The following is a 12,881-nucleotide window of genomic DNA, read 5'->3' as shown; positions in this document are numbered from 1 at the left end:
AATTTCATTTCATTTATTAATTTCATTTCATTTATTAATTTCATTTCATTTCATTTATTATTTTCATTTCATTTATTAATTTCATTTCATTTATTAATTTCATTTCATTTATTAATTTTATTTCATTTATTAATTTCATTTCATTTATTAATTTCATTTCATTTATTAATTTCATTTCATTTATTAATTTCATTTCATTTATTAATTTCATTTCATTTATTAATTTCATTTCATTTATTAATTTCATTTCATTTATTAATTTCATTTCATTTATTAATTCCATTTCATTTATTAATTTCATTTCATTTATTAATTTCATTTCATTTATTAATTTCATTTCATTTATTAATTTCATTTCATTTATTAATTTCATTTCATTTATTAATTTCATTTCATTTTTTAATTTCATTTCATTTTCTATTTTTACTATTTATTTTTTTATTTAATTTCTTAGCTCTGTATAATGTATTTATTGGTCTAGCGTGTGTCTATTACTAAAATCATATGTAACATAATCAGTCAAAAGTATCCCTCTGTATAACATTTCCATAGAAAAAATCAATCTATAAAGTTAATGATGCGTTGGAATTGAATTAATTCACGAACAAGGTTAAAGAAAGGGCCTTTATGACAAACTTATAAATGATCATGTTACAAACGATAAAAGCCTTGAAACTTTCCAAACGAAATTTATATTATTTTTGGACATTTTAAATATTTTAAATCTTATATGAATTGAGGTCATTTTGTCAGTTAATTTTAAATATTTATAATGTTTAGAAATGAAACAAAAGCCTTTAAGTTGTATGAATTACTTTATTTTAAGATTCGAAAGATTGTGTATTCTTATAAGGGTCATCTTGACTTGTATTATTAATTGTCACTATCGTAATACCGATTGCATCATAATTTTCAGGTTATAAATTTAGATTGAAGTCATTGATCAAGTAGTAACAGAAGTAAATGAACCGAAGTTATCGAAATAGCGCTCAGAATCGGAGATCGTTTTCCTTATTAAAATGATGAGAAAATCGAGTCAAATAAAAGCTACTTTCCATCCCCGTCTTTTGACGCGATAATTTGCACTCGGGAATTGATGGTATAGCTATTTCTATCTATAAAAAATGGTTTCATAAAAACAAAAACTGTTTTTTTTTTTCGGCCTAGGAGCAATTTCAAATTCGAGGTCAAAATGTAAGGGGAGTATAGCAGTCAGATAACTTCGGTTCATTTACTTCTGGTAGTAATAAAACCAATTGAAAAACTGTCATTTAAATATATTAAATGCTAAACGTACATTGTAATTTGCATGCCTTTCAATTAACTAAAGATATTTTTGGTCGTTTGAGTTTAAAAACATCGTAACACCAATTTTATCATAAAGAGCATTTCCTATTGTACTTACGCGTTAGTTTGGCTGTATTTATCTGATAATGTTCGTCGTACAGACAAAATTTGACAATTGAAATAAATATTGAAAATGTGTTTCCTTAAAAATAATAGAAATCTTTCCAAGTTACGATGTTTTGAAACTCTGGTAACGTTCTAATCTTTCAGTAAACGAAATTAATTTAAGGTTTTACCAAGAGGTTCGTTAATTCTTTAACAACAGTAGGAATTAAGATTTCTTATTTTATAAGCCGTCCTAATTGGATCTCCGATTTATTTAAAGTGGCCTTAACGCCAAAGAGTACGCCATAATAATTTTTTTGATTCTTCGTTGACGGAGCCGGGGTTTCCTAGGATAGAACCGGGGTTTCCTAGGATAGAACCGGGGTTTCCTAGGATAGAACCGGGGTTTCCTAGGATAGAACCGGGGTTCCCTAGGATAGAACCTGGGTTCCCTAGGATAGAACTGGGGTTTCCTAGGATAGAACCGGGGTTTCCTAGGATAGAACCGGGGTTTCCTAGGATAGAACCGGGGTTTCCTAGGATAGAACCGGGGTTTCCTAGGATAGAACCGGGGTTCCCTAGGATAGAACCTGGGTTCCCTAGGATAGAACCGGGGTTTCCTAGGATAGAACCGTGGTTTCCTAGGATAGAACCGGGGTTTATTGTGACGGAGCTGGGGTTTATTTTGACGGAGCCGGGGTTTCCTAGGATAGAACCGGGGTTTATTGTGACGGAGCCGGGGTTTCCTAGGATAGAACCGGGGTTTATTTTGACGGAGCCGGGGTTTCCTAGGATAGAACCGGGGTTTATTGTGACGGAGCCGGGGTTTCCTAGGATAGAACCGGGGTTTATTGTGATGGAGCCGGGGTTTCCCAGGATAGAACCGGGGTTTATTGTGACGGAGCCGGGGTTTCCCAGGATAGAACCGGGGTTTATTGTGACGGAGCCGGGGTTTCCCAGGATAGAACCGGGGTTTATTGTGACGGAGCCGGGGTTTCCCAGGATAGAACCGGGGTTTATTGTGACGGAGCCGGGGTTTCCTAGGATAGAACCGGGGTTCCCTAGGATAGAACCTGGGTTCCCTAGGATAGAACTGGGGTTTCCTAGGATAGAACCGGGGTTTCCTAGGATAGAACCGGGGTTTCCTAGGATAGAACCGGGGTTTCCTAGGATAGAACCGGGGTTTCCTAGGATAGAACCGGGGTTCCCTAGGATAGAACCTGGGTTCCCTAGGATAGAACCGGGGTTTCCTAGGATAGAACCGGGGTTTCCTAGGATAGAACCGGGGTTTATTGTGACGGAGCTGGGGTTTATTTTGACGGAGCCGGGGTTTCCTAGGATAGAACCGGGGTTTATTGTGACGGAGCCGGGGTTTCCTAGGATAGAACCGGGGTTTATTTTGACGGAGCCGGGGTTTCCTAGGATAGAACCGGGGTTTATTGTGACGGAGCCGGGGTTTCCTAGGATAGAACCGGGGTTTATTGTGATGGAGCCGGGGTTTCCCAGGATAGAACTGGGGTTTATTGTGACGGAGCCGGGGTTTCCCAGGATAGAACCGGGGTTTATTGTGACGGAGCCGGGGTTTCCCAGGATAGAACCGGGGTTTATTGTGACGGAGCCGGGGTTTCCCAGGATAGAACCGGGGTTTATTGTGACGGAGCCGGGGTTTCCTAGGATAGAACCGGGGTTTATTGTGACGGAGCTGGGGTTTCCTAGGATAGAACCGGGGTTTATTGTGACGGAGCCGGGGTTTCCTAGGATAGAACCGGGGTTTATTGTGACGGAGCCGGGGTTTCCTAGGATAGAACCGGGGTTTATTTTGACGGAGCCGGGGTTTCCTAGGATTGAACCGGGGTTTATTGTGACGGAGCCGGGGTTTCCTAGGATAGAACCGGGGTTTATTGTGATGGAGCCGGGGTTTCCCAGGATAGAACCGGGGTTTATTGTGACGGAGCCGGGGTTTATTTTGACGGAGCCGGGGTTTCCTAGGATAGAACCGGGGTTTATTGTGACGGAGCCGGGGTTTCCCAGGATAGAACCGGGGTTTATTGTGACGGAGCTGAGGTTTATTTTGACGGAGCCGGGGTTTCCTAGGATAGAACCGGGGTTTATTGTGACGGAGCCGGGGTTTCCCAGGATAGAACCGGGGTTTATTGTGACGGAGCCGGGGTTTCCCAGGATAGAACCGGGGTTTATTGTGACGGAGCTGGGGTTTATTTTGACGGAGCCGGGGTTTCCTAGGATAGAACCGGGGTTTATTGTGACGGAGCCGGGGTTTCCTAGGATAGAACCGGGGTTTATTTTGACGGAGCCGGGTTTCCTAGGATAGAACCGGGGTTTATTGTGATGGAGCCGGGGTTTCCCAGGATAGAACCGGGGTTTATTGTGACGGAGCCGGGGTTTCCCAGGATAGAACCGGGGTTTATTGTGACGGAGCCGGGGTTTCCTGGGATAGAGCCGGTGTTTCTTGTGACGGAGCTGGGGTTTATTGTGACGGACCCGGTGTTTCTTGTGACGAAGCCGGGGTTTATTGTGGCGGAGCTGGGGTTTCCTGGGATAGAGCCGGTGTTTCTTGTGACGGAGCTGGGGTTTATTGTGACGGAGCCATGGTTTCCTAGGATAGAACCGGGGTTTATTGTGACGGAGTTGGGGTTTATTGTGACGGAGCCATGGTTTCCTAGTATAGAACCGGGGTTTATTGTGACGGAGCTGGGGTTTCTTGGAACGGAGTCGCGTTGTTTTAGGGTGACACCAGATTTCCCTGGGCTGGAGTATCTTCCACTTGGTTTCTGATCACATCGTTCAGTATACATTCAAGAAAAACGGATTAGCGTAATTAAGGAAAAAGGAATTAAAATATGAGCCGATAGTTTGAAGTAAAGGATGCATAATGTCTTATTAAAAAAATACCAATTTCTAGTTCACTTTGCGCGTGGTTCAATTATTACAGTTTTTAGCCTTATTCAATAATTTGGATATCCGCGTCACTTTCGGTGTGTCTGCAACTAATGAGCGTAGACTGAAGAAAGGTTTTACAATCTTTTCGTTCTTATCTTAAAACGATGGCACATTTAAAGCTATTTTTATATGTTCCAAAAGTATTTCCAATTTGCCTCGTGCAATTTACATTTCCTTTAGCGAAAATAAATTCCTGGAATCAGACAGATTAGATAAACTACGAAATCCCATACTTCCTAACTGTTATCCTGATAGGTTAGAAGAAACCACCTATGGACTGTGCGAAGGATGATAAAAAACGCGAAAAAGTAGATTAGTCCATAATAAAAAGGGATAATATAGCTAAACCCTAAACAAATTTGAAGAAATTAAAAAACTTACTAATAACTCGTACCAATAGATCTTCGAGCAAACAAAAAGACGCGAATCTCGGATCAAATAGATCTTCGAGTAATAAACTACATAAAAACTAAAAAAAATGTAGTTTTTTATATTATCCCTTTTAATAATGGACTAATCTACTTTTTCGCGTTGTGTTATCCTGATAGGCTGATTATTGATAAAACTACTTGAAAATCAAGCTAGGTGTTTCATTTTCATAGCCAATTGTGATATTAGAATTTAGCGCGTAGTCACCTCGAACCATTTGTACCACGTGATCTACCTTTGGCTGATGACCAATGCCACGCGCATAGAACCAGTACCATGGAACATCTAGTTATTCCCTAAAATTGACGTTTCCGACGCCTTCACTCGTGCCACAAGAAAACTATACCAGTGGTTCCCAAACGGAGCACCATCTCTTGAACCGAATACTTAATACTATACCAATGGTTCCCAAACGGAGCACCATCTCTTGAGCCGAATACTAAATACTATACCAATGGTTCCCAAACGGAGCCCCATCTCTTGAACGGAATACAAACATTATTCATAACTTTTATTACATTAATTAATTATCATAAGTATATTGTTTTTATAAATACGTTATATTTTATAATATGAATATCAAAAATTTATTTATTGGTGACATCATGGTCTAGTTTTCCCCCGATATTATAAACTAGTAGTGGGCAAATACCGGTTCCACCCCAGTACCTCATGTGCCTTTGGTTACGTTGTATAGCCCGGATTTGGTTGTTGAACCATGGAAAAATAAATTCTAGGTTTTTCTATGCAATATTTGTGGAAAAAAATTAAAATGCAATTTTATAATTTAATAATTCTGAAATTATTTTTATAATTTGCATTTAATTTTTTAGATAATTTGGTTCTTTCTTTTTAAATAAATATCAACTTATATTGTTAGTGCTGTAGACTTAAAAGGAAAAAAATAAAGTTTTCCATGTTGACCTTCAAAGTGGTGATCTCGAAATTAAAATAATTTCACTAGACAGTCTCCCGTAAAGCTGTCAGTACAATTAACTAATAATGCGTTTTCGAGATTTGGGATTTTTGAACATAACAGTTCAAAATTCAGAGAACTAGAATGCACATTGTAGTTGAACTCCCAAAATACAAAACAATTCTATTTTATTTTAAGCACTTACAAAATGGATTGCAAAATATCATATTATTTCACTTCAAGTGATTATAACGAAAATATCAATTGAGTGAAATCTAATCTATTTACCTGAAGTTTTTGTCTTCTCAGACCTACTGATAAATCGTTATCTTATACGTATGACCCGCGCATATGAAAGCTTGGTGATATAGTCACAATTTTGCCAACAGGGTTTTTACCCGTTACATGTACAAGTTTTAGTTAAGGTATGCGATTTAGTTCGTACAATCACATTTGTATATTATTCAATGTGTAAAAAAGCACAATTTACATAATAATGGCGGCACGCCTTTAGAGACCAACGTTTGAAAAGCACAATGGCGGCGCACCCAAGGAGACCGAAGTTAGAAAAACACGGGATCATGCCAACTGGTCGCCGGCCTTATCGTCGCCGGCCTAGTGGTCGTCTGGGACAAGTTGTCGCCGGACATCTGGTACCCTAAGAAAGTTCATAAGATGGACGAGTCGTCGCTTATAAATATTTTTTCATTTAAAAGTCGTCGCTAGCAAAAAATTGATAAATACATATAAGAAAACGTCGCTTAGAAGTGTTATAAAGAGAAGATTTTAATTCTAAAAAATTGTTCATAATGATTTAATTAGTAGAGATAAGAGCTTGTTATTTTTTTATTAAGTTTTAGTTGAATTAGTTTTAATTTAAGTTTAATAGAGGAATTCGGCAACTATTTACCTTAACTGTTTATCAAAAACATTTATTTAAGAACTGTTATTTAAAGTAAATTCTGCCCCTGGTTGAACTAAAGGGCCGCAGTAGCCTGACTGTGCTAAGGTAGCATAATCATTTGGTTTTTTAGTAAAAATGCTAGAATGAGTCTATGGGACGATAAGACCCTATAAAGCTTAATTTATTTGGTTTTAAAAATGTTTTCTAGTTTTATGGCTAAATTATTTATACTGGGGCGGTAGCTAATAAACTAAGTTAAATTAAAATTAATGATGATCCACTCTTAGTGAAGTAAGATTAAGTTACTTTAGGGATAACAGTATAATATATTTTTGGAGTTCTAATCGAAGAGTATGTTTGTTACCTCGATGTTGAATTAATTAAATTGTAAGGTGAAGAAGCTTTATTAGTTAGTCTATTCGACTATTAAAAAATTACATGATTTGAGTTCAAACCGGTTTAAGCCAGGTTGGTCTCTATCTATAGTTTTTGAAAATTTCTTAGTACGAAAGGACCAGTATCTATGAATTATTTATATTATACTAATTAGTAAAAATTTATTTGGTTAATATGGCAGATTAGTGCGTTGAATTTAAGCTTCATTTATAAGACAGTGTCTTTTTTAATAATTTTGTTAATTTTAAGCTATACTTTGATATCAGTGTGTCTTTTAGTGAGTGTAAAAGTAATATTTTATTATACGCGACGACTAGTCCGACTTACGAATATTCTTAGGGTACCAGTAGTCCGGCGACCAATAGACCGGCGACCACTTATCCTAGACGACCGTTAGTCCGGCGACCAAATGACCGGCGACCACATGCCCAGCGACGAGTTGACACTGACCCGAAAAACACAATGGCGTTGCACCCTAGGAAACCAAAGTTAGAAAAACACAATGGCGGTGCGCCTAGGAGACCAAAATGTTAGAAAAACACAATGGCGGTGCGCCTAGGAGACCAAAATGTTAGAAAAACACAATGGCGTTGCACCCTAGGAAACCAAAGTTAGAAAAACACAATGGCGGTGCGCCTAGGAGACCAAAATGTTAGAAAAACACAATGGCGTTGCACCCTAGGAAACCAAAGTTAGAAAAACACAATGGCGGTGCGCCTAGGAGACCAAAATGTTAGAAAAACACAATGGCGTTGCACCCTCTGAAACCAAAGTTAGAAAAACACAATGGCGGTGCGCCTAGGAGACCAAAATGTTAGAAAAACACAATGGCGTTGCACCCTAGGAAACCAAAGTTAGAAAAACACAATGGCGGTACGCCTAGGAGACCAAAATGTTAGAAAAACACAATGGCGTTGCACCCTAGGAAACCAAAGTTAGAAAAACACAATGGCGGTGCGCCTAGGAGACCAAAATGTTAGAAAAACACAATGGCGTTGCACCCTAGGAAACCAAAGTTAGAAAAACACAATGGCGGTGCGCCTAGGAGACCAAAATGTTAGAAAAACACAATGGCGTTGCACCCTAGAAAACCAAAGTTAGAAAAACACAATGGCGGTGCGCCTAGGAGACCAAAATGTTAGAAAAACACAATGGCGTTGCATCCTAGGAAACCAAAGTTAGAAAAACACAATGGCGGTGCGCCTAGGAGACCAAAATGTTAGAAAAACACAATGGCGTTGCGCCCTAGGGAACCAAAGTTAGAAAAACACAATGGCGGTGCGCCTAGGAGACCAAAATGTTAGAAAAACACAATGGCGTTGCACCCTAGGAAACCAAAGTTAGAAAAACACAATGGCGGTGCGCCTAGGAGACCAAAATGTTAGAAAAACACAATGGCGTTGCACACTAGGAAACCAAAGTTAGAAAAACACAATGGCGGTGCGCCCTAGGAGACCAAAGTTATAAAAACAGAAATGGCTTATGTATCGAAAGACTTATTTGAAACGAAGTGGTGACTTCTTCACCACTTCGTTTCAAATAAGTCTTCTTAATTCTGAGCAGGGTTTTTCCCCTACGATACGTTCAACTTTTAATTTCAGCATAGGGTCATACTTATACATCTGTACTAAGTTAAAAGCGGAAAAGTAAGAGGAGACCAACATTCAGGGGAAATCAAGCTTTATTAGTATCGTAATTGTTCGTGACAATTTTTTTATTTCCTTAAAACACTCAGGACGGCTACGGTCATCGCCATTGCATACACTCTCCGACTTTAACATTATACGGATTGACTCAAAATCAAAACAAATAAAAGTATATTATTACAAATTTATATCAAGAAGTTTTTAAATAATTCCAAATTTTAAATTGAACAATGGTTAAATGATAAGTCCAATCGAATTCGCTGTACCTGGATGAGTCTCATGATTTTCTGCGTCCCACAACGCCCACGTTGACTTGAATGGGTCCGTTTTCGTTGAGCACAGTGCCGTGAATCTCACCGTAATTTACGACTTTACACTGACTTGCGATCAAGGAACCAGCTTCACTTTGCTTCTCCGGATGACACGGTTCGTTATAGCCGAAAAATGAACTCACGTAAGATCCCATGGTTTGAAACTACTGTATTTGCCACTCGTCTATTATTCCAACATACTGGGAATGCGGTATTCAATGTGTTTTATCTCTTTGGTTGCTGTGGTAACTATCTATAGCTTATCACCAACAGTTCATCCAAATAAGCGTTATTAACTATCGTTTCGTCATAGACTATTGCTGACGAACTACGTCAAGCTGTTGCGTAGCTAAAATTTAATTACAATTTAACCCCTTTACCATGGCAGTACCAATAGTGGTAAGGCGAAACTAAATTGGTTCCCAAGTTAATTTATTTTTCAAATATTTCAGCTCATATTTCCGCTTGTTATTTAAAATTGATTTCTTTAAACAATGATAGAAAGCTATAAACATAGCTATTCGCGACCGAAAACTATCGCAACGCCCCCTTTGGTTCACCATTGAAACTTAGATAGGTAGCGGCTAAAGCAGACGCTATTAGTTTGACTTTATAAATAACGATACTTGCATTTTAATATCATTTTTACATAGTTTGCTTATATTTAGAAAATTTTATTTAAGAAGCAACGTTCTTATGACTTTTTCGTTTGAATGTAGCTCAGATCAGTTCAATTCAGTTCAGTTCTTTTACCACCTCGGGTAAGTCCCTTTTGGTCGGTCGCTTGTTAGGTTTTCTTATCTAGCAGACGCCACCTAGACTCGTTTCGTTCGAGAATATTCACAATTTTTTTGTTTTTTTTTTTGTTTTGTTTTTTAACAGAGTTGGCGCAATCTCTGTTTAAGATGACACAGTTTTTAGTTTTTACCTTACTTTTCATTGACCACTTTTTGAGATTTTACCTGAAGTTTCCCTGTTTTCGATAATCATTTTCTGAGATTTTGCAAGAACCTTTTCCCTGTTTTCGATAATCGTTTTTCTGAGATTTTGCCTGACCTTTTCCCTGTTTTCTATAATCATTTTCTGAGATTTTGCCTGACCTTTTCGCTGTTTTCGATAATTATTTTCCTGAGTTTTTGCAAGAACCTTTTCCCTGTTTTCAATAATCATTTTCTGAGTTTTTGCCTGACCTTTTCCCTGTTTCCGATAACCATTTTTTGGAGATTTTGCCCCATCTTTTCCCTGTTTTCGATAACTATTTTTTGAGATTTTACCTTACTTTTCCCTGTTTTCGATAACCATTTTTCTGAGATTTTGGCTAACCTTTTCCCTGTTGTCGATAACCATTTTTTGGAGATTTTGACTGACCTTCTCTATATTTTAGATAACTATTTTTTGAGATTTTACCTTACTTTTCCCTGTTTTCGATAACCATTTTTCTGAGATTTTGCCTAACCTTTTCCCTGTTGTCGATAACCATTTTTTGGAGATTTTGACTGACCTTCTCCCTGTTTTCGATAACTATTTTTTAAGATTTTACCTTACTTTTTCTTGTTTTCGATAACTATTTTTTGAGATTTTGCCTTACTTTTCCATGTTTTCGATAACCATTTTCCTGAGATTTTGGCTAACCTTTTCCCTGTTGTCGATAACCATTTTTTGGAGATTTTGCCTAACCTTTTCCCTGTTTTCGATAACCATTTTTTGGAGATTTCACGGCAAACATTGCTACCATGGTTGTTTGGTACCTACAGATACAGGAGGTGAAATACCTTCGTCGTTTTGCTACTAGAGCCGAGCAAATCGAAGTACGAGAAGAATAATTTGAAATATTTGAGTATTTTGAACCTTCGCGCACTTTCATTTTTAGCTTACTACTAGTTTGGGTACCAGGTATTTCCCGGGGAATTATGAATATTTGGAGTACAAGGTGTACTATATCTTCTTCTGATGATTTTAACAAATTTTGCGATGACTATATCACTTCTTTAATTTAAACTTATTTATATACTTACATAACAATTTAACATTTCTTGTTGATATACCAGGGACAATTCGTCGTTGACGACGAAACTCCGACACATTCAAAACCAAAATGGAACGTTGCCATAAATGTCTCCACGCATGGCACCGTACCTGATATAACCAATTGGTTAATGACAATTTTAACCAAATATACGTTGATTTCAAAATAATTTGCATTTTATTATACGGCCTGGTGTCTATAGAAGAAGGCTTTTAAATAAAATGCAATAATTTAAGCTTTTTTCGTGTGTATGCCTCAAGAATTAAGAAACTCGGTCTTTTGGCTAAGATCAAAGTGTAGTATCTTGTATATAGCGGATATACCTAATTATTAAAGTAATTCAATTAATTAAAGTTGTTTTGCCGACCGTAACTGTCAAAAACCACAGTCAGGGTACCATGAGATTGTATACCAAATGTGGTTGACCTAAGTTGAAAACTGTAAATTCCTATAGCGGACAAACATATATACATATTTATATGTTAGATTATTCGTGTAGTTATAAAACCCAAGAAAAAATAATTATTTAAATATGTTAAATTTTATTACGTTTTTAGTTAATTCGTGTCTATAGCTAAATAATTATTGTTTAACTTCCGGGGGTTAGTTTTTCGAAAATATCGCTTTAAACTTACCCGAGTTTAAAACCAAATGATGTAACACCAATTTTATCACTAAAAGCATTTTCTGTTGTATTTGGATTTTGGCTTGACAATGTTTATAAACTCAGGAAACATTTTCATATTTCTTTAAACGAAATTAACATTTAATTTAAAAATAAATTATTTAAATGTTCAATTTGAACCATAATTTTCCTATCTTGCTATCACAGCCATAATTAATTTTGAGAGCGATTCCCCGAATCGTTAACCGGTTGACCATTCACTTGAACATTTACCGGTCCATCGCTGACCATTGCACCAAAGACAACGCCATAATTAGTGGTCATTTTGTTTTGTTGAGCTGGTTTATCCTTGGATGACACTCTTTGTTTCGCTGATGGAGTCGGTTTTTCTGAAGATGGAGTCGGTTTTTCTGAAGATGGAGTCGGTTTTTCTGAAGAAGAAGTCGGTTTTTCTGAAGATGGAGTCGGTTTTTCTGAAGAAGAAGTCGGTTTTTCTGAAGATGGAGTCGGTTTTTCTGAAGAAGAAGTCGGTTTTTCTGAAGATGGAGTCGGTTTTTCTGAGAATGGAGTAGCTTCCACTTGCTTTCTGATCACATCGTTCAGTACAGTCCAGAAAAATGGATTGATGTAATTCCAGAAAAAGGAGTTTAAGTATGAGCCGAAAGTTTGAAGTAAAGGATGCATGATGTCGTATTCAAATATACCAATTTCTATGGCACTTTGGGCGTGGTTATAGACACAAATTCAATTGTTCCAATTTTGTGGTACACAGAGACCATCCCAAATGAGCAGTTGATTGAAGACAAGTCCAATTTTTTCGTCGTTAGACGGTGATAAATTTACAACGTAGATGTGGCGAAACGTGATTGGTCAAAACGGTGGTCGACGCGCAATAAAGACGTCACTTGAAAACTACTTGTACTACGTGCAAGTGTCTCTTCTATTGGGTAAGCAAAATGTACCAACTATGTCGCGACGTAAAATCAGCTTCAGTTAGCTTCGAAAAACCATCCGCGAATGCTTCGAGATCTTACCTGTCCCGTTTGCGAGAATCAATTTGCGAAATCAGTCAGATAAGATAAGCCGATATCCATGTAGACGCCACTTCCTACTTCAGAGACTGACAGTCAGCAATATTTCATGATTTTAGTTATTATAAATACGTTGTTTATACATTAAGTAAATACCTGTATGGAGTTAAATTTTGAAATTAAATATCTTGGAGAATAATTATCCCCCGGGCCCATGCTATTTCTCGCCCCATCTCGCGGGCCACCC

At 37.5% G+C, this 12,881-nt stretch overlaps 1 protein-coding gene across 2 annotated transcripts; it reads right to left on the bottom strand.

Annotated features, from left to right (window-relative positions):
* Nucleotides 1–8,658: 8,658 nt before the first annotated feature.
* LOC149958705 (uncharacterized) lies at nt 8,659–12,638 on the bottom strand. Of its 2 annotated transcripts, XM_090165011.1 has the most exons (3): nt 11,614–12,638; nt 9,915–11,088; nt 8,659–9,848 (listed from the first exon to the last, which is right to left on the bottom strand). In XM_090165011.1, the coding sequence occupies exon 1, from the start codon at nt 12,285–12,287 to the stop codon at nt 11,817–11,819; it is 471 nt and encodes a 156-aa protein (XP_090021137.1). In that variant the 5' UTR covers nt 12,288–12,638; the 3' UTR covers nt 8,659–9,848; nt 9,915–11,088; nt 11,614–11,816. The 2 variants fall into 2 exon arrangements, with proteins under 2 accessions (XP_090021137.1, XP_090021136.1); XM_090165010.1 differs by having other exon boundaries at nt 8,659–11,088.
* Nucleotides 12,639–12,881: the final 243 nt, after the last annotated feature.

The sequence above is a fragment of the Leiobunum rupestre genome, chromosome 2 (assembly GCF_980474605.1).
Source record: "Leiobunum rupestre chromosome 2, qqLeiRupe1.1.hap1, whole genome shotgun sequence".
Lineage (NCBI taxonomy): Eukaryota > Metazoa > Arthropoda > Arachnida > Opiliones > Sclerosomatidae > Leiobunum > Leiobunum rupestre.
The sequence above is the reverse complement of the archived record's forward strand: the minus strand, read 5'-3'. Positions and strand labels throughout refer to the sequence as shown.